This window comes from Artemia sp. Qi Xiang Cuo, chromosome 8, assembly GCF_049724085.1.
Source record: "Artemia sp. Qi Xiang Cuo chromosome 8, ASM4972408v1, whole genome shotgun sequence".
NCBI lineage: Eukaryota > Metazoa > Arthropoda > Branchiopoda > Anostraca > Artemiidae > Artemia > Artemia sp. Qi Xiang Cuo.
The window spans coordinates 48,864,035-48,886,371 of record NC_142801.1 but is presented as its reverse complement, the minus strand read 5'-3'; the positions used below and the strand labels follow the sequence as shown (position 1 = coordinate 48,886,371).

At 36.0% G+C, this 22,337-nt stretch overlaps 1 protein-coding gene across 2 annotated transcripts in view; it reads right to left on the bottom strand.

The window, feature by feature from the left end:
• The window catches only part of ed (hemicentin protein echinoid), a 143,946-nt gene that overhangs the window by 100,991 nt on the left and 20,618 nt on the right, over window positions 1-22,337 (bottom strand). For both annotated transcript variants that reach the window (XM_089093520.1, XM_089093521.1), the window contains exon 2: window positions 12,527-12,728. In XM_089093520.1, coding sequence (XP_088949646.1) covers window positions 12,527-12,728 — 202 coding nt within the window. The remainder of the gene's footprint in view (window positions 1-12,526; window positions 12,729-22,337) is intronic.

Below are 22,337 nucleotides of genomic sequence, written 5' to 3'. Positions count from 1 at the left end.
TAGACTTTGTGCAGTTTCAGAATCTTATTTTCGTAAGGGATTATAATGTCACGCAAAAAAGGCAACCTTGAAGCATTTACTGTTTAAAAACTTCAGTTCGGGTTGAATAGAATTTATTTGTGTAGTTTTTGGGGCATCAGAAACTAACTGCATATGTCCTCCGCCCTTGGTACGGTACTATATGTAGGCAATATGATAATAACTACTTCATAGGACACCTGAGTATTCTTGATTGGATATTAATCGTATGTTGCAAAGAGGCAGGTATTACAATTGTAAGGTGTTTACGATTCCAACTAAAATTTATTTTGTTTTCCAAGCAATTCACCTAATTTTGTGTTTTTTTTTTTTTTTTTTTTTTTTTTTTTTTTTTTTTATCTTGAAACATCAAGGTACCTCTTACATAAACGTTTTATTTTATTTCATTAGCATTAACCAAACTTGACTTCTTTCGTGTTTACCACATAATGCACAAGTACCTTTTCTTTTATATGGAAATTGTTACTACGGATTATAAGTGAACTTGGAATCAAGTAAGATTACAACGTGCCCAAAACGGTAGGTTTGCTTTTTATTTGGATACATTCCAAAAACTTAAACGCATTGCCAGTTCTTCAGCAAATCTCGATTTTTACTATAATTTATTTTTTTTTAAACACTTTCATATCGAAAATGTCGGTACAAAAAAAGTATTTATTTCAGTTAGTCCCGATTGGAAATTCCTTTAAAAATGAATGAATAGCCCAAAATGATATAGCATATTATGGTCATTTGATGGTCAAAATAGAAACAAAAATAAAGTTCAACTTAATTAGCTCTAGAAAAAAAATATACTCGGACACATTCTCCCTACTGTTGCGCATAAGCGAAGAAACAAAAAAGTCTTAAATATGTGGTACATATTTAGAATCCGGTAAGTCCGCGAAAAGTGAAGTTTCGTTAATGCTAATGAAACAAAACAAAATAGGATAAAAATATAATAGTTCAGAAACAAATTTGAAGTATATATTTGCACATTAGGGGGTGGGGGTAAAGCATAGCATATATTAAATACGGATACTGTTCTAATATCTGTAGAACAAGCGAGGCATCCACTCGACAAAAGCAAAGATCTGACACTATCTAATGCTGTATAAACAAGTATTCAGGGGTTTCTCAATCTGGGAACTATATTTAAACTTTAGTTTTTTGGGGTTTAGGGGGGGAAGCCTAGGTCAGGTTACGTATTTAATATATGCTATGCTTTACCCCCACCCCCCTAATGTGCAAATATATAGCCCAATTTGGTTCATAAACTATTATATTTTCATGATATTTTGTTTTATTTCATGAGCATTAGCCAAACTTCACTTCTCGCGTGTTACACATATATTAGAACAGTACCTAAATACGTAACCTAACCTAGCTCAACCTATGTGCCTTTTATTCCCCCTAAAACCCCCCCAAAAAATTTTTAATTATGGTTCCCGGAGTAAGAAACCCCTTGTTTATACAGCGTCTTATATGAGTTACCGGGTAATGCCTATCTGATCTTCATTACAATTCTCGCGTACTTACCGGATTCTAAATAAGTACCAAATATTTTCCCGTTCTCTACTTGGCAGCCGATAAGAGCCAACAATATAACACATTGGCGGATCCAGAGGGGCCAGGGACGCCTTCCCCCCTAACATAGTCTAAAGTAGTGTAATTTACTTAGTAAACTCAATTTTGCGTTAATTTAACTTGCCCCTAACGCAAGTTTATCGGATCACCCTACTTTGCCCCCCCCCTAAAAAAAATTCGTGGATCCGCCCTTGATGACGTCTGTGCCACATAGACTGGAGCCACAGTTATTGCTGTATAGTGACACTTCAATTGGTCAAGCTTCCTCTAACTTAAATGCTAGTCACAATTTCTGGTTTTGAAAGCTTTTAATAGACAATCTGTTTTTAACTATTCGGTTTGGGTTGATAGTTACAGAACCCACCTGGTGACTTCCCGGACAGGGTAAAAAGACACCCTCTAATTTGCGGTTGGGTTACAATGCAATCTGTCAAAACCACAAAATCAATTTCCTTGCTTCTTAGTTACAAAAAGTGGAACCACGGTGGAGCCCTTTAGAGCTGTAAAATAACAAATAAGTTTTCTAAACTTAGAATTATCATAACGCTAAATTGTGGCTACAAGCAGTTTGCTTGACGCTGAATCCCCAATTTTTATTTTTTCATAAATAGCTTTAAAAATTCATGTCGAAATATCTGCCCAATTTAGATATCATTTTCCCATTTTCGTTGCAATTGTTTTCATAATGTTCCCTCGTAAGCTTAGCTGTTGGTGATTAATTCTTGTATTTTTAACTGTAATAAATTATTATACGCCTACCAGAATTTACAGATAAAATTAAAAAAGCAATTAATAGGCAAAAATATATTTAGCCCTTTGACAGAGCAGGGACTATATTGGGCCATTTAGCCCGGGCTTTACATTAAGAACGGTCTTACGCTAAGCAGCTATTAGCTTAGTCTACTGGCAGTCTACTAGGGATGGTAGACTGTGGGAAAGATACGACTTGCCTCTTGATGCTGTAGATAAGCTAGTTTCCAAGCTTACAGATAATCCGTCAAACCACCCTTGGAAGGATTTTTTGTATTAATGCGAGTTTGCTTATTTTTTTTTTTTTTTGCTCGGTTATTATCATTTTTATATTGTATTTATTCGTATGATTAATTTAAAGAGGTTTACCACTCTTGGAGTGGCTTACTTTTCCGAAATGTTTGGTTTATTCGAGTTTTAGTTCGTAAGTATTTGCTCCTGTTTTTGTATGTTTTTTTCATTTTCTTTCTTTTTGTTATACACTATCGCCATGCCTTGTATCTTTGATGGGTTATAAAATAAATTAATTAATTAACTAATTATGCATTACTCATAGCTACAATCTCTTTAAGTTTGCTTCAACCTTTGATTTTTTGTATTTTTTATTTTGGACGTTAATATCAAGAAAGCACATGAAAAGTCTCAGGGGAAAGCAGTCTTGTGAAAATTTCCAAGGGGGGGGGGGGGGTCAAGTTTGACAAGTTTTTTTGTCAAAAAAGTCATATTTTTCCATATAGTCCTGCTGAAAATGGTTTATACTGTTTATATATATATATATTTGCCTTTAAAGCATAACCACAAATTGTTCCTACTCACGTGATCACTTTTCACTTTTGAGAGGCAATCAAGTTCAAATAAAATGCATCATTTAAAAAACTAAAATCCAAACGACTATATTTTTTAAAGGATATTTTGTTCTCAAAAATAAAAACTCAATTTCTTTTTTGATTGCAAGAAGAAGAAGAGTAAAATAGTTACAGATGGACAAAAACAAATAAAGCAAACTTTTACTAAAAAGAATTGAAAGTGACAAAGAGTTCATTAGCTTCACGACGTAGACAAAAGAAATCAAAAAGCGTAAAATGCCCCAGTAGTAATAAGATCAAATCAAAAGAAATACAAAGAAAATTAAAAAAAAACATTCGAAATAATAGGATCCTGCGGATTTCATGTCGAAGTTCCTGGCAAAAAATTTCTTAGGCCACGCTTTTTTGCTATTAATAATTGAAATGAATTGAAAAGCATAGTATCGGTTAAAATTTTTATGCAAGACAAGGATACAAAAAAACAATAACTGCCTTCATTAAAAGTTTTACCAGTTATCGTATATTTTAACTATAAGATAGTAGCAACAGTACTATCGAAAAATAAATCAGAAAAGAGTAAGGCTCTGAACACATTTTAGGGGAGGACTGTGTGTAACTGCACTGATCTCGACCGATTACTTCGTAGAAGTGGCAAGGGCGAAAATAGCAAGTGGCGATCTAGGGGGTGGGGCAAGCGTCCTTGGCGGCACGTCCGGGTGGCGACAAACAAGCTAAAACTGTAATATTTATGAGCCAAAATTGTAATATTTACAGCATTGATGGTACGGCAGGGAGCATTAAAGTCCGCATTTGCCCCCCTCCATAAGAAAAACCGAACTCCGGCTCTGGCAGTAGCAGTTGACGTTTCTTATACTTTCCTGAAGTTTCTTGCATAGAACTAAGAGAATTTTGTACAATGAGGGACCAATGGATACCTACAACACTTGAAACTGAATCATGGAATCCTTATGCCAAGGGCGCATCTAGGATTTTTGTTCAGGGGGGGGGGGGGGTACAATGAGAGACAGTAAAAACGCATCAAAAAATTTTTTATAGGCATTTTTGATATGTTTTTACGACTCGGACGAAAATTTCAGGGTCGGGGGGTCGAACCCAGAATTCCCCCTGGAAACGGCCTTGCCTTATGCATTCTTGGAAAAGGAAATGATTTAGCTGATAAACCCCAAACTTCAGATTCCCAATTTCTTTATTTGAACCATCAAAATGTGAGTCTATCTCGCTTTTAGAGGTTAAAAAATCTATGTACGAACAATCTGGTTTTCGGTGGTTTTGATAGATTTCTTTTAAGCAGATAACCGTTATTGTGATTACTTCGTTATTGTGTCAAAACAGGGTAAATATTTTGTTGTTCATATTATTGACTTATGAATAAAGCAAATGTTTGTGGAGGTGTGTGTGCACATTTGGAACAACGAATCCTTCTTCAGCTACGACCGAATAATCTTCATTTTAAGAAAACTGTATTTTAAGTTACAGTATTGTAACTCTGCAAGCAGGAATGTATGGGAACGGTCTTTTGCCCTCGAAATGTCTAGATTTATCAGGTTTCGGCAATATTTTGCTTTTATTTTTCGTGCAATTCTCTTATATTTGGGGAATCTGACGAACGACCCACACTCCTCCCTCACTTTTAATTAATTCCAGTGTATAAAACAAGCAATTTCCTGCAATAATGGTATACATTATAGGAGGGATTTCGAAGAAATGATCAAAATAAAAGAATTAAGAGTATAAATCTTTTCGCAAAAGATTTCACAACCACTTGGCGTTGCCAAGAGAAACAGGTTCGCCGAATTTCAGCTATGTTGGCCAAAAGGTTATGAGTAGTAAAAAACTAGCAGTACAACTTAAAGTAGATGAAGCTGAAAAAGTTACGCTATTGAAGTCTTTCTCTAGCCATTCTTGGCAACAACTTTTTACTGCATTAACTCATTCAGTTAACAAGGGTTTGGACACTCCTTAATTTTCGAGTATCATTTGTTACATGCTTCTCTATCGGCTGAAGATATCAGTATCTAGCCATTAAAGCGCTGCAACTCTATTTTATTGAGGCAAACAATTTTGTAGTCAACGAAAATAAATACTAGCGGTTATTTTAAGTGGGTTCTTCGCCTTTCAAATCTGCCTTCATCTTTTATATTACTTATTCTGACAGAGGAAAATATAGAATCTATTTCAATAGAATATTTTATGATGGATTAGTGACTGGAGTCAAGTTAGTATCAAAATATTCACAGGAAAGTTTTATTGACTAATGTAATCAGATAGGGAAAACTTTGCATGTTACATTTCTTAAGGTTGTTTAGAGAACAAACTTAGAAACGCCTTTCAAATTAGGATGTCTTGAAGATGTCAGAAACTGTCGTGTCAAGACACGACAGTTTCAAGAAAAGAAAATTTAGGCCTTTTGTGTCCACCAACTTAGGCTTAGCTCATGGCCCACAACACGTATTCTTGTGATTTTCTTCTAATTCGTGTGGAAAAAAATTCTATATAAACAAGCACTAGGCCTACCAGTTAAGCAATCAAAAATTCTACAATAATCAATACAACCCGGGAGTCACCCACTCTCCTCCACCCGAAGCATATTCTGGGGAATCATTAATTCCACCACACATAGTACACTTCCAATACGCCATGCCACGCCTCATGGAAAACTGCTCCACAAGTGGCAAACTTCCATTACGCATGGCACTGTGGTGAACATGATTTTTAAGTTAAACAACCTCTCGATTACAGCAATAAGCAAATTGCTGTCATGGGACAAATTCGTCCTAAAATTCAGAAGAAGAAGGTGATTCATACACTATGGAAGAGGAAAATTTTAATGGAAGATTTAGTAAATACTTCTTAAAAAAGCAGACAATAGTCCTTATAATTTTTAATTTGACTCATTACAATCTCAAGAAAATTAAAAGCAAATTAAAAAGAAAATTAAAAGCAGTTTTTGTTCACAATATTATACACTTTACCGCATACGGATCTCCGCACCCAGGAAAAGTTGGAAAGACTTGCCAAAAAATGTGCTTTCTCATCTCGGTAACCCGAGATTTTTCAATCTCGGTAACCCCACTGCGATTCCAATGGGGTTTCCCTCTTACAGAGACTATCTGTATTGGCTTTACTTTGATTAGGCTTTAAATTCTTTGATCACTTCGACCAAGTTTTTCACTTTGATTCCAATTCGTATCTAAGCCTCAGACTGTTTTACAAGATCATATGGTTCGAACATCAGTTGTGTCTGGTTGATTTGGCTTCTTATAATTTATTCGGTACTTGTATGATATACCCCCTACCTAATATTCTTCTATCATATTTTTCTACAGCTTAATCCTATATCGAAGTAAGAAAAAAATACTTTAGAAATAAATTTGGGTTAAATACTTGAATATTAGGGGGGATGGGGGTAGACTATAGCGGGTATGCATGCCTAATGTTTTAGGTACAATTATTCTGCATATTATGTGGTAAAAATTCTTTCTTAACTTCGCACTGTCCAAATACTTTACCCTCATCCCTAATGTGAAAATATATAGCCCAAATTATATATTTTCCATCTAGTCTGTCACTTCTCTTTGTCTTACCTCACGCTAAGCTGAAAGAAACTAGCGAAAAAAAACAGGTTCTATAATGAGTCAATGAATGAGCAACTTGAGCTGTAGGGGGTTTATCATACAAGTACCGTTTCTTCCTCTTTGTTAATCTTTTTATCCCTTTATAAATCCAATTATTTAAGAGGCTTTCCAGTATAGCAAGAATAAACAGATTTTCCTCCAGGTTTCCCACTAAATTCCAAGCTTTTATAAGCGTAAAAGTTAACAAACCAAAACAAAGCTTATTATTTAAAAAAAAAGGTCCCACGCTTAATTGCACGTTTGTGGTTATCCGTAGGCATAAAACCACGGCGAATAGACATAACTAACGCTTTAAATGCAGTTAATTTTTAAACCGCAATGAAGGTTATAAAACTATGTTTCAACAATTTATCTAAGGGAAATCAAAGAGGGATTTAGTACTATGTCAGTTATCATGCATCCCACCTGTTCTACAAGTACATCGTTTCAAGAGCTTACTCGCTCGTCAGGCAGATGCCACGAAACGTTTTTAGAGCCATTAGACTAATTGATCCATTCTCATCTGTGTGCTTGTCGGTGTTTCCCTCCTAAACGAGAAAGACGTGAGCGCAAGATCTTAAAATTAACAAAAAAAACTCGTTTTTTTGTTTGTTTTTTTGCCTGGACGGTCTTTTCGTTAGATTTTACTTTTCTTTGTTGTTTTTTATCTCAATTTATTTACCTCATGCCAATAAACTCATTTCCTGAATATAGGCAAATTTTTTTTTACAGAGATTCTTACTGTTTTAGAAGTTGAAACAGTAAGAAGTTTTTAAATATACCGATGTCTCTGGAGCAGAAGCGAAATTCCTACTAAGATAGGTTCAAAAGAAAGGATCAGGGATTTAAAGCTTCTACTTGGGGCCCTTCAAGGATTCTGATCAATAACCCGTGCATAACTATGTGTAATCAGCAAGCTAAAAACCCTTTTAACCAACTCTAACTGAAAAAAAAAATCGTATTAATAGCCTTTAGCTCATTAATCATTTCTTGAGTACTGAAAAATGTATGGCATTAAGTAGAATGATATTTTACTAATAGTGTATCAGTATTTAGCTAATTGGAGGCAATGAGAATTTTTACAGAAATTATATTGAAAATTTTGATTGGCTCAATTAGCCTTCACTGAATATCAGCATTGGTAAAACCTCATTGCGAATGGGCCTTAAGAAATTCGCAGTATGGGATCTCAGACCACTGACGTTAGCTTTTCGTTTGTCCTAAAGTAACCGGGGCTCATCATTTACCAGATTCCAATAAACAAAAGCTACATGTTAACAGATAGGATTTGAAAGATCGGCGTCTACATAAATACTCAGAATTTTGTTCCTTTTGGAAAGAATGAAGCGATATTTCGAGGAGCTCGCGGGTTGCACCACAGAAAATTCGAAGAGCTGTCAAATTGATCCTATGACATTTCTTTTGAGGTGATTTCGGGCATTTTCCTAGTAGGTATACTATAACGTTTTTAGGGACAACCCTTTCCTGAATTTTGAAAGAAAATTCTGATCCGTTTGATCGAAAAAACTAAATTTACACTTCCTACAAGTTTCTCTAAAACTAAATATCTCTATCTCCGGCACAAAACAATAGAAGTTCCAAGGTTTTTCTAACATTTTAGGGCAAGTATATGTTGGCTTTTAGTTTTCTGTCGTTTATTCGGATTGCTTATGCAAGCTCTACAAGTTATGGCAAGACCACCCAATCAATTCAAAACAGTTTTGTCACACAAACTAAAAAAGCTTACAATGGACGAGAAAGGCTGATTCTTTATGGTATCGAATCCCCTTAAAGATATAGGAAGGGAAACAGGCCCTTGGGCCCCAAGCTAAGTTCTGACCACTTTTACTTATAGCTCAATCTTTATTATCGTTTACACAACTATCTTCTTGGATATAGCAGCAATTAATATCAAAGGTACAATCAACACTACACTACTATTAATTCACCAAAAAGTGTCGGAAGAATACATCGAGATGATTCCATTTGGCAAGCCTCGAATTCCCGTTTAATGACCCTAGCCATAAAAAAGAAACGGACATTCAGAATTTTTCTTATTTTTACAGAAAATCTAATGCTCGAGATGTGCTTTTTTATAAATGTATCTCTATATTTTCGAATATTGCCACGATTTTTTTTTTTCAAAAATGTTTAAAGGAGATCCAACGGATGATCCTTATGGTGGAATTCCGCCTTTCTTCCCTTTTGTGTCCAGCTTTAGTCAAGTAGAAGATGTTTAATATCTGTAAAGAAGTTGTGCACCGTCACGACGACAAGATCAAGTGACGAGAGTGCATTCATTAAATATAGCTTTCAGCTTTTCGTATTTTTGTGTGGGAAGCTACCTTTTAGATTGACTCGTGAATAGCATGCAATAATGAACAAAAACTTGTCAAGGATTACGTGATTGTCACCAAATGTACTTTCTGTAGCATGAAAACGAGTATATTACCAGAATAATGGAATCATTTTGCAGGGTTGAGACATTCAGTGGTGCAAAAACCTTTCGTTCGAATGCAAACTCTTAAAAAACGGCAAAAAAATGAATGACGATTTCGTTGACAAAAAGAAAACATTCATTACTATTGTCCAACTCCAACCATTCCGCTGTTTTACACTTATTTTACGCTCTCTTCGAGTTGAAATTCATAATTTGCTTTATGTTCATTTTTTCTTTGTTAATAAAGAAATTGAACGAAATTTGTTCTTGAAAAAACATACCCCCTCAAAATAGCGCCAAAAGGGGAACATTCAAGCCAAACAAAGCTTTGATAATGCACGCTTGGATGTTAAGCTTACGGGTGGTTTTCCCGTTAATATCATCTTCCCTTTTATGAAAGGGAAAGCAAGCTGAAAGAAGCAAGTGGATATTAACCACAGTAGAACAAATCCTGCATTATAAGTAAATAATCCTGTCTGGAGACCTTGAAACAAAATGCCATGTTGGATATCCTTACAACAACCAGAAAAACTTCCAGTTCTTTGAGATTTCATAGCCACAACTAAATAATGTGCACTTTTCACAGCGTTGAGTAGCAACTTCTTCAGTCTTCGCTAACTTCCTGATACAAAACGTGATCTGTACCGAACATTTTAAGATCAAATTAAATGATTTTTGCAGCTACTACAGATTTTTTTTCCAAAATTCCAAGTGACTCCTTATTACAGTTTGGAGTGCTCTCATCTGTCGTTACTGTGTGTAGGTATGCGTATCGTCATTTTCAGTAGTCATTATCAGTATCGTCAATTCGAACCAAAACCGTTCAAAATGTGTTTGATGCTAAACGGTTGATAGCTATAAACTGAGTATGAACGCACGATAGGTACAGGGGGGAGGTGCCTTTTAAGACACGTAAAACAGGCGAAATAAATGAAAAATACTGAACAATTCACTAAAATCTTGATATTGGGAACATGCCAAAAACTTGCTCTGCGTACGTTTTGATAATTCCAGTTTTTAGTTTATTTATTTCCAGTTTGATATTTTTCAATCTTAAATTCCGCTTTGAGAATGAATTGTGACGAACTCCATAAGTACACTAAGTGATGATTCTTTCCCTTGTTGAAACGGGAAGCGAAGAAAACCTTTGTCTTCCGTCATAAGACAACGATGAAGTTGTTTCGGATAGACACCACCAAAAGTCATATTTCCCACGACATAGTTTGCGGTGCATTTTTTTTTTAAAGGAATCATAACGGCAGATGATAACTCATATGTCAAACAACTATAGAGATCAGAGTTGCGAGTCATAATAAATGAATGGATGATACTTTGCCTCCGAATAACAGATTGAAAACTGCAAATGACTGAATAAGTATTTTTTGGGAAAATAACGACATCGGTAATCCAAAAGCCCAAAATACGACTCTTGAATTTCGACTCTTCTTGATAGAAGAGCACCGTAAGTGTGGAAAACCATGCTGTGACAAAGATGGGCCCAGGATTGCACAAAGCCTTCATTTTTATTCGAGGTCACACGGATATTTGCTGTCCGGTTCTAAGCAGAGGCGAAATTTGCTTTGGGACAGAGGGGGGCAACTTTCCGTTCCAGCATTCGGTTTGCTCCCCAACTGAAAGTAAGTTTGGTACTGTTGCGCTTAATGGTACACACGAAAGAAGTCAAGTTTGGTTAATACAAATAAAATTAAAAAAAATGCGATCATTATATAATAGTTTAGAAACAAATTTGGGCTATATATTTGCAGAGTAGGGGGGGGGGGTAAAGCATACCATATATTAAATATGCAACCTAGCCTAACCTAACCTATGTAGCTCCCCCCCCCCCCCCCCTTAAACCAAAAAAAAACAACAAAAGTTTAATATTGTAAATTCAATGAAAAACCACGCTCTTCGATATATTTAAGCCGCGTTTTCAGGCTCAGCGGGTTCGAACACGGGTTGTTCTCGTCTAGTTTCAAGTTTCTAGTTTTTCGTCTAGTTTCAGCGGGTTCGAAGCTTCAACCCGTGTTTGATGCACTAGATGCACTGCTGCACAACGCTTGATGCACTAGACGCGAACAACCCGCGTTTAAAGACGGGTTGTTGACGGATCAGCAGGTTCGAACACGGTTTGTTCTCGTCTAGTGCATTAAGCGTTGTGCATCAGTGCATCTAGTGTATCAAACACAGGGTTGAAGCTTCGAACCCGCTGGAACTAGACAAAACTAGACGAAAAACTAGAAACTTGAAACTAGACAAGAATAACCCGTGTTCGAACCCGCTGAGCCTGAAAACGCGGCTTTAGATAGCAATTACCCGCTTTACGGGTCTTCATTACTGCATTCCTTCGACATTCTGTAGCCGCTGTGTACCATTAAGCGCAACTGTACCTTAAGTTTCTTCAAAAACCGTGTCAAAACTAAGATCTACGCCCAATTTTGAATTTTTTTTTGCTATTAAAGTGTAGCTATTTTCGATAGTTGAAACATAGTTGTTTTTTTATTAAAGAGACGGAGAGGCTTGAGAGGAACAGAAGAGAGATCAAGAGGCTGCAGCCCCTCTCTCACTTCCCAAAATACACAAGAAGTGCAACCTACTAAATAAATATGATACCTTTCTAACCAAAAACCTTACGATTGCGTGAGAAAAACAATATTAGGTGGGCTTTGGGGTTAATGCGAGACCTAGTGGTCTCAAACCGATTCGATCCGTAATAAAAAAAAATATGTATTCTTCGATATGTCCTCGTTTCTACAGGTGCGAAAAATACATTCCATCAGTATTTCATAACTGAAACCTCTGAAACTACCATATTTCATAACTGAAACCTCTGAAACTACTATATTTCATAACTGAAATCTCTGAAACTACCATATTTCATAACTGAAAATCTGAAACTACCATATTTCATAAATGAAACCTCTGAAACTACCATATTTCATAACTGAAACCTCGCCCTGAGTTAACATTTTCCCCCATTTTAGTGTCCAAGTTCATGTGAAATCGATGGCTAGAATTTGGAATACACAAGAGCAGTGGCGGTTCTAGACCTGGGGAGGGGAGGCAGCTGCCGTTCCCAACTTTTTCTGACATCAATTTCGCTTTGTTTATGTTTTTACAATCCTGTGGTATATATTTCCCTTTCCCCGGATTGAGGCCTAAAACCGCTACTGCATAAGGATACATTTTTCATCTCACTTCATTCCTTCAGGAAGGCAGAAAGACAACTCTTTGCGCTTCCTGAAACATTGCCGGTATTAAATATACTTTAATAACAAAAACAAAATTACCTGTATGTACTCCGTTCTTCAAATAATCCGAGACCGATGGCAGCAATGCTGTCTTTGCTGGCCATGTTGTTCCGTTGCCATATGTACGTCAAATTCCTCTTTAAAAGAGCTTGTGGAAATTTACAGTTCAACACAACACTTTCACCAACTCTCACATCTTTTTCTTCTGTGAATGCGTTAATGACACTAAATAATGGTAGTACTAGAAAAGAAAATATTTCGTTGATATTAAGTATACATGGGACTTAATTTATTTAGCCAGGATGTCGTTCTTAGAATAAAAGAGTTAAGATCTGTCTCTAAGTACTATAACTGTAAATTAAATTTTTTTTAATAAAATAAAAGTTCAAAATAGGGATAAAATCCTTTTTAATAGACAGTGTATAGAAAATTCACAAAAAATACCAGATATTTCGGTCACATATACAGTGACCGTCATCAGTAGTAAAACTGTAAAATTTTTGTTGTTATGGTGCTCAACAAGTTCATTTCCAGGATCTTTATTATTATTGGTTTTATGTTTTTTTTTATTTGAATAAATTGTATTGAAATTGAATTGTTTGAACCCTCAGCGCCACTAGAAAATTCGGTACTTGTTAACTAGACACAACACACTCAAATTCTTGACTTGAATGTAAGATCTGAGAAAATCAGTTTCATAGCCACAAAGAAAAGTGACGGGTGACAGAATGCACTGGACTTTTGGGCTATATATTTGCACATTAAGGGAGTGGGGGTAAAGTATTTGAACAACATGAAGTTAGAATACCCTTCTTACTTCATAATATGCAGAATAAATGTAGCTAACACATTTTGCATGCACACCCGCTTTACTTTACTCCCCCCTCCCTAATGTGCAAATATGTAGCGCAAATTGTAACCTCTTACTTGTTTTTGTGGCTATGAAACTGGTTTTCTCAGATCTTAAATTCAGATCAAGAACTTGAGGGTGTTCTGGCCAATCAACAAGTACTGAATATTCCCCAAGAGAGGGGGGGGCCAGGGGCTACCACGATATTTTTTTCAAACTGTCAATATAAATTTTGTAATGTTGCGCTTAATGGTACACACGAAAGAAGTCAAGTTTGATTAATGCTAATAAAAATAAAAAAAAATAGGATGAATATACAATAGTTTAGAAACAAATTTGGGCTATGTATTTGCACTTTAGGGGGGGGGAGGGGGGTAAAGCATAGGACATATTAAACACGTAACCTAACCTAACCTAGGTACCGCCCCCCCCCCCCTAACCTCCAAAAAACAACAGTTTAAATATTGTAAATTAAATGATAAACCACGCTCTTCGATCAATTTAGATAGCAGTTACTCGCTTTACGGGTCTCCATCACTGCATTCCTTCGACAGTCTATAGCGCTGTGTACCATTAAGTGCAACTGTATCATAAATTTTCTGATTGTCCTGTTTTTATACATTTGTTTAATGTCTTCTTGTTTCTCGGTGGAGGGGGGATTTCCCACTCACCTTCCTCTGCCGGCATACATAGTTTGAGCGTCTATAAAAATACGTTTTTGCAATCAACGTTTTATTTATAATGATTATTAAACATTCAGCTGCAAATTTCTTGTATAACATAATATATTATGCATATTACGTGTATAGTCAGTTGTGTACGGTTTTCGTGTAGCCTATTCGTGCTTAGCCGTTTTGAAAAATTAACCTTTCTTCCCACAGAATAATTTCTGGTCTGAACCCTGAATATAAGTGGGCCCTCCCTCTCCCACCGCAGTAAGCTACAAAGAGGTAAAACAGTTGGTCTTTGGCTGTGGAGTTTCCAAGACTTCCAACATTTTTCCTTGCATGAGGGAAAACTTGCCTGTCAGTAGGAATTTATTTTGGAGGGGGAGGCTAAATACAAAAAAAAACACATTTGTCTTTTGTGTTGAATACCTCAAGTTCGGCAAGTAGCCCTGAAGTACATTCTTAATTATGTACTTTACAATGAATGTACTTTACTTAAATAATAAGCAATAGCATACTGTAGACAATTTATAGAGGAAATTATTACTACAGCAAACATAGTTAAAGCCAAGTAGTGAAGAATGACTATACAAATGTGAATTGTTTGAACCAGGTGCATTTAACTTTCGAGACAAGATAGACAAGATATTTCAAAAGGTTTCAGTTTGGCTTCGGGTCTTTTAACCTACAAAGAAGTCAAGTCGCCCAGCTCTTTAAGAGCTGTGCTGTGTATCGCTCGTGGCTAGTTGAGTAATTTGAAACTAAAAAAAAGGCTGCTTTATAAGGCTAGCGAAAATGCTATTAAATAAAAAGATCTTTAAAAACTAAGATGTCGAGGAACATATGTGATTTAAACCCTGGGAGGGGATCAAAAAGCCAGAAAATGAGTTTTTAGGCCCGTATTTTTAATTTTTACCCGGAGGGGTTTCCGGTCTAAATTCACGAGGAAAATTCTTTTTGGTACTTTTGCATTATACGAGTAACACTCGAAAATTTGATCGCGAATGACGCGAACATGAGACAAGAAACTGGTCAAACAACTTCTTTATACCAGACGATTAGCTTCGGCTCGGCTGGAAAATACATTTAAACTATATTTTATTGAAGGCAGTTGGTATTTTTTTTTTTTTTTTTTTTGTACTGTTCTATTAGCTACAATAAACGCGAGAAGTGAAATTTGGCTAATGCTAATGAAATAAAACAAAATAAGACGAAAATATAATGCTTTAGAAACAAATTTCGGCTATATATTTGCACATCAAAGGGTGGGGGTAAAGCATAGCATATATTAAATACGTAACCTAACCTATGCACCTTTTTTTCCCCTAAACCCCATAAAACAAAAGTTTAAATATTGTAAACGCATTGATAAACCACTGTTTCTAATCCTCAGCATAGGAATTGTCCGTTGAAATAAACCTGTTAGAATAGGTTTGTTTAGGTTACATATTTAATATCTGCTCTGCTTTACCCCCCCCCCCTAATGTGCAAAGATATAGCCCAAATTTGTTTCTAAACTATTATATTTTCATCATAACTTTGTTTTATTTCATTAGCATTAACCAAACTTCACTTCTCGACTATTTCTCATGTAATACTTAATACGAATAATACGTATAATACCCGCGTTACCTTCTTTTTATATCTCTCGTTCTTTGCAAGTAGATTGATAGAAAGATAGATACTTTATTTCGCGATTAAACTAAAGACAGATATATAGGGGTTGGGGTAAAATTCACTGGCGGCAAAAGTTCGAGTGGCGTGTTCACTATTTATAAGTCGATAATATGAACAGCAAAATATTTACCAAAGAATTTCGTGTAAAGTATGAGATATATATCATTTCCTTTTGTGCCGAAAATTAGAAAATATAGCATTAAAATAAACAACAATACTTTGATTTAATGTTGGACAAGATCCTGGCCATCTAAAATCAAATCAAAGTATCTAGATTCTTACTGTTTTGATTAGAACACAATATAGCCTACATTGCTATGTTGGAGAAGATACTAGCCGTCAAAAATCAAAATGAACTCTCTGCATATATATTGCTACCAGACCTAGTTTAGCGACCTGAGAAACTCCTAGACATCTCAACTTTTTTATCAAACAGTTCGTGGTAACGAACTGTAAGTAAGGAGCGACCCGGCTCAATGGTAACCGAAACTCTAAAAAACGGACAGCCAATAGATGCATCAAAAGAATCAGATTTTCATGCTGATTTCAAATATATAAGTTTCATCGAGTTTAGTCTTACCCATCAAAAGTTACGCGCCTGAGAAAATTTCGCTGATTTTAGAATAAAGGGGAAAGACCTCCTAAAAGTTATAGAAACTTAATGAAAATCACAACATCAGATTCAGCGTATCAGAGAACCCTACTGTAGAGGTTTCAAGCTCCTATCTACAAAAATGTGGAATTTTTTATTTTTTGCCAGAAGAAAGACCATGGAAGCGCGTTTATTTGTTTTTTTGTTGTTTTTTTTTCAGGGGTGATCGTATCAACCTAGTAGTCCTAGAATATCGTGGGAGGGCTCATTGGAACAGAAATTAAAAGTTCCAGTGCCCTTTTTAAGGGACAAAAAAAGGAGGGCAACTAGGCCCCCTCCCACGCTCATTTTTTCCCCAAAGTCACCCGATTAAAAATTTTGAGATTGTCAGTTGGTTCAGCGTGGTCGAAAATACGATAGCTGTGTCGTTTAGGATGACTTAATCCCCCGACGTCCCCGGGGGGAGGACTGAAAGTTATGAACTTTACCCAATGTTAACTTATAGTATTGGTTATTGTCAAGTATAAAGACGTTTTCAGGGGGGATTTTTTCTGGTAGGTGGGGGGTGGGTGGTTGGGGATTATGTGGGAGGATCTTTCTGTGAAGGAAGCTCTTATGGGGGAAGGGACATTGCTATGAAGGGGGCGCCGGATTTCCCATTATTATTAAAGAAAAAGATCAGAAATTGAAAATTTATAAAAAACAAGTTTTTCAACTGAAAGTAAGGAGCAACATCGAAACTTAAAACGAACAGAAAATATTAAGCATATGATTGGGTTTACCCCCTAGTCAATACCTCTCTCTTTAAGCCCAAGATTTTTTACTACTTTCAAAAGAGCTATTTATTCTAATTAACGGCCTTTGTGATTAAGGGGTCATTTTTAAAGAATTGGAACAAAATTCAAACTTTAGCGTAAAGAGCGAAGTATTGACTAGGAGGTGAGCCCCCTAATATACGTATTAAAAATATGTGAATATAGAAGTTCGTTACGTAATTTAATTCGTAAGTTACGTAAATTTAAAACTAAAAAACCGTTCGTAAATAAAATTAAACAAGTTTCGAGAAAGCCATTTAACCAAATAAAAGTAAAATTAATATGCAAATTTTGTTTTAATTATTCATGCACGGTGAGCCCAAATAAAAACCTGCATTAATTAAAAAACCTTCACAAATGAAATAAAAAAAAACTTTTTTTTTTACTGAAAGTAAGGAACGACGTTAAAACTTAAAACGAACAAAAATTATTACGTATATGAAAGGGGCTGTCCCCTCCTCAACGCCTCACTCTTTACGCTGAAGTTTGACTTTCTCATAACTTTATTTTTTAAAACAATAAAAAACTTACAATAAGCCATCAGAATGAAAACTAGGTTAAATTGGCTAAGGCTAAGGTTTCGCAATCTTCGGGCTGAAACAGGAACGCATACACTAAAAGCCTAAGAAAATCCTTATAGGGGGGGGGGTTAAGTCATCCGAGACTAAAAAAGATTCATGGCACTATTTTAGCGCCGTTTAAAATAGGCTCGAATTTCCAGAGGGTTAACATTTCATTGTTATTTATCAAAACTACCGGAGCCAGATATGAAGGTGATTTTTTTCGGAAAAGGCAAACATATCGAAGAGGATAACTTAAAAACAGGAAAAATAGGGGAGTTGTATGGAAAATATATGAGCTCAGAAACTTGAAAGCTCTTTCAAGCATTTACAAAAGACAATCGATTTGCAAGGTATTTACAATAAGAATTTCAAAGTTTTCAAGCTTCTTTTTATTTTTCGTATTGTCCGCCGGTTCTTCGTATTTTTTCTCCCCCCCCCCCCAACAAAGGGTCTCCTATGACAATAAATTGCTTTTTCCCTTTTCTATAAGGGTGGTAGGCCTAAAGCTAATAAAATTCTGGAAGAGATAGGAGGAGCAGGGGCGTCAATTCACGAAAAGTGGAGGGATGGAGCGGCAAAATTAATAAAAGCAGTTTTTAATGAAAATACCCAAACAAAGATACCTTTCAAATACACCCTCCATTTGAAGTTACTGAGGAGATCCTGTAATTTCTGACGCAAGAAAATGACGAGAAAAACAATAACATAGAAACTATAATATCGGAAATAGGGAATAAACCATTAGAACAAAATTTTCTTTAGGTAGAAAATTTTTTTCTCTTTCTGGCTAATCATACAGAAGAAGTTTTTGCCTAATTTGCATTTAATACGATAATTTTCGTCGATCGAATGAATTTTTCTCGAGGAGTTTACATATAAAAAAGTCCAATAAATGATTACTTCGAATAGCTATTAGGGACAAATAAATTAGAACTGAAAAACGACTTGTCAGAAACTTGGCATCTAGAAGATATCGAAGGCTGCCATGCATTAAGTAGCTTTGTTGATCTTTCTCTTGTCTCTTTTGGCTTTTAATCCAGATCGCTGCTTGTGTGGCCTTTCTAATCACAAGATCAACAGTCTATAAAAATTGAACAGACAAAATGTTAAGACCTTTTTTGGACATCCACGTCAGCTTTATTGAAGAAGCACATGGGAACATTAACAGAACATACCGACACTATTATGTAGAGGACAGAAGGAAAAGCTTGGCATGGAATAGTCTACGCGATGAAGGGCAGTATCAAGATTCAGGTGACTAGAATGGTCAGAAATTTCTTTATTCTCGTCGTCTATGTGATCAAAATTCAAAGGATTCCTTCAATTTGTATATCTTGAGGAAGAAACCTTGCGGTCCATGAATAAATATTTTATGTTGGAACCCATCAATAGGGTATCAGAGTATTTTTTTCGAGTAGGAGGGGGAAGTGAAAAACGGTAGTGCTTTTTCAGCCTTGAATTTCCCTGTTTTTCCAAAGCGAGCATTTGTGCTGATTTTAGGAAGATTTCCCCATCCCCTTCCGTGGGCAGGTATGGTTATTAAATGTTGAGACACTGATACACATAGATTGGACCCTTAGGGAATTTGCAAAGGAGGGAGAAGGCTTAAATATACGAGAAAAATAACCTTTTATAAGCAAATATTCTTTTAATTCTTCCTGTAGAAGGAAGTTCCTTCGCACCGATCCCAGGGAAAATCCCTCCCTTTGTACAATTGTGATATTAGATCAGGTGCGGAAAGAGGAGGATGAGTGGCATCTTACCCCTCCTCTAGCATTAGCATGCAGAATCCCCTAGGGAAAAATTAGAGCAAGACATTAAAATACATGATAAGCTGCATATTTGGGCTACTGTAGATAAATTTAACCAATAGGGTCGTAATTAATAATATTTAACTACAACAGTCTCGGCGTGTATAAAAGCTCCTCCCATTTAATCTTCCATCAACGATCCAGTGTATGTTTCTCAGTTACTGAATAATGGTGCGAATTTGCATTACGAGCTTTTTAACCGCAGCAACTTTAATATACGCTATTGGAGCTGGAGTTACCGCGGCTGCATAAAGTTTTGTTGATAACGCTATGAAAGATCCTCATGACCTCCGAAAAAAGTTGTGCAATTGGCGTAATTTTATCTAAGTTATTGATAAATATAGTGTTGCCACTTCTATTTTTTCGAAGAGTAGGGTTTTCTACCTGTCCAAAAGCAGGATTCCGTGCGACAATGGATTTTCTTCCCAAAAAGAGAAGGAAATTCGCGAAAAATCCGTATACTGGGGTCCTCGTGTTATTTTTTTTCTTTAAACCCACCTTCTCTCCTTTCAGATAAACCAATTTTATATTTACCTTCAGCATTATTACAGTCATACCAATTATTTTCCTCTGCCACACGCGTGCCTACCCAAGAAAAAATCTAATGTTGCTTATGTTTATACTTGTTTATATGTTCTCCGTAGCACTTGCATCTCAGTTCGGCTTTGTCTATTGGCTGAGATAGGGAATGATTGTACTGTTTATATCTATCTACGGTGATATGGGTGTAGGACGCTTTTTCTGTCACCCCATTATCCTTTTCGTTGTAAAACTTCGACCCTCCCAAATATTTGAGCTGGATACATCTTGATTTTAAATTACATCAAACCAGCAGACTAGGGATCTCAATCTTTACTTCTTCTTTTTGTTTGATTATCTGGAGACACTAATCCCTGTGCAATGCCAGGTCTTGTGGCAGCTGAAATCGAACCCTGGATCTCACATTGCAAAGCAGAGATTAATCCACTGTGCCACCGCCGGGCCTAACCTTATGAATAAAATAAATGAAAAAATTAAGACACGTTGGAATAAAAATTTACTTATCATTTTTGGACAATTTTCCCCCCTGCTATGGTTTTGATCTAAGTACCCACATGGATGATGTTTACTAAGACATCGCATATAAATGGCTAACCAGGGAATTTTAATTTAGACAAGAGCACGAAAATGCACAGTTGAAATTCGTTTAGTTTCACAGAAGCAAGGCAGTTGGCAGTTTCAGTTCAAATAAGAGCTCTTGTCACCTGGTGTTTAAACAGTGACAAAGGCTTGAGTTTATCTGTTTCTGATGAGTTTCGCAAACAAAAATTGACATATGCCCTTGAATATCTAAATTTGCAAAGTCAAGCGCTCTAGAGCTAAAGCGAAAAGTAAACAATAAGTTATAACGTTCGCCCTAGTGCCGCTAGTTCATTTTAACCCAACGAAAGATAGCTTGGGCAGAAATGTCAGAAACATCGGTCATCTCTTGAGAGCAAAAATGTCATAACAGTAAAAGGAAGTTAGTTTAGTTTTCGAACTAAAATGAATTTTGGAAACGAACTCGAATGGTCTTAGGACTAAAATGGATTTCAAAAACCAAATTGAATTCACCCAAAAGAAATGCAAAATTATGCTCACAACTTTTTTTTATATTCGGACAGGCAACAACAAAGATTTTGCAGTCAGGCCCGAGGTTCTCACAAAATTCATATTGAGAAATACATAGGCGCACAGAGTTCAAACCCTTAAGGAAGCATCATAAAAATGGAGATTGAAAAGTTGCTTTTCACCACAAGTGGCCAAATTTCTAAGCAGGTCTTATAAAAATGAATATAGAACAAGGCAAAATTCTTGGATACAAGCACACAGGAGACAGGAAATTTCAGGCCTGTGTCCTTCCCATGAATCTGAAGACCTTTAATACTTCAAGCATATTTCCCAAAGGATTTTGGACGGTTCACCTATTTTAAGGTTGTTCAGATTCCGCCATTTCCCTCAAAAACAAATTCTGACATAAGCCCCTCACTCGGACATTTATTATGAAACTTTATGGCCAAACAGTAAGCATGCAATTCAGATGTGTGAATACTTTTGCTTCTAGCGGGGCTTAAAAATTGACGAATTTTATAGAATATGGTAGAAATACCACAAAAATATCGAGATTTCAGATGGACCACGAATACCCCCCCCCCCCCTGTAAGTGACTACTGCAATGTTGCAAGTCATCTTTCGACAAGAGTGTGCTGTAAAGTCCCTTCCTGATTTAAATTATGTTAATAGTTTAACCTAGCTGTCAATATTTTTGTTACAACTTCCGCTTGTCACGGAATCCAAGGGATTTCCTTGAATATGTGTTTAACCAGAGTAATGTGAAAAGTGATTAGATTCCTAGAAAATATTCATAAACCGATAGAAAGATACGTATATATTGGTGTGTTTAGCCTTTGGAGAGGGAGAGTCGAACGTATGCATTGTACGTGATAAGTATGTAGAAAGCTATGGCTTTGATATAAATAAAGACTGTTTATATGAAACATCTATGGACTTGAATATCTAGCTCTGCAAAATGGTATACTAGTTTGTAAGCACCATTGAATGGACTCGCCCAACTCTTTAACATTAAAAATAAAGCTTACAGTGCTCTAAGAACCCAAATAAACTATTACAAGTAGCATTCTCACTTCGCAATTTTAGCCTCATTTTTGTAACTGGCGATGCTGAAAATATATACACTTCATAAACAATGAACAATTATATAGCAAATTATTATTCTACAACATGGAGTGATCTCGGTGATATCTTCGGATTTGAACCCAAAGTTAATATTTTCCTTCTGCACAAAACACAGGCCTGGTAATGTCAACAACAGAATACGAGCCAGTTACGCATTTG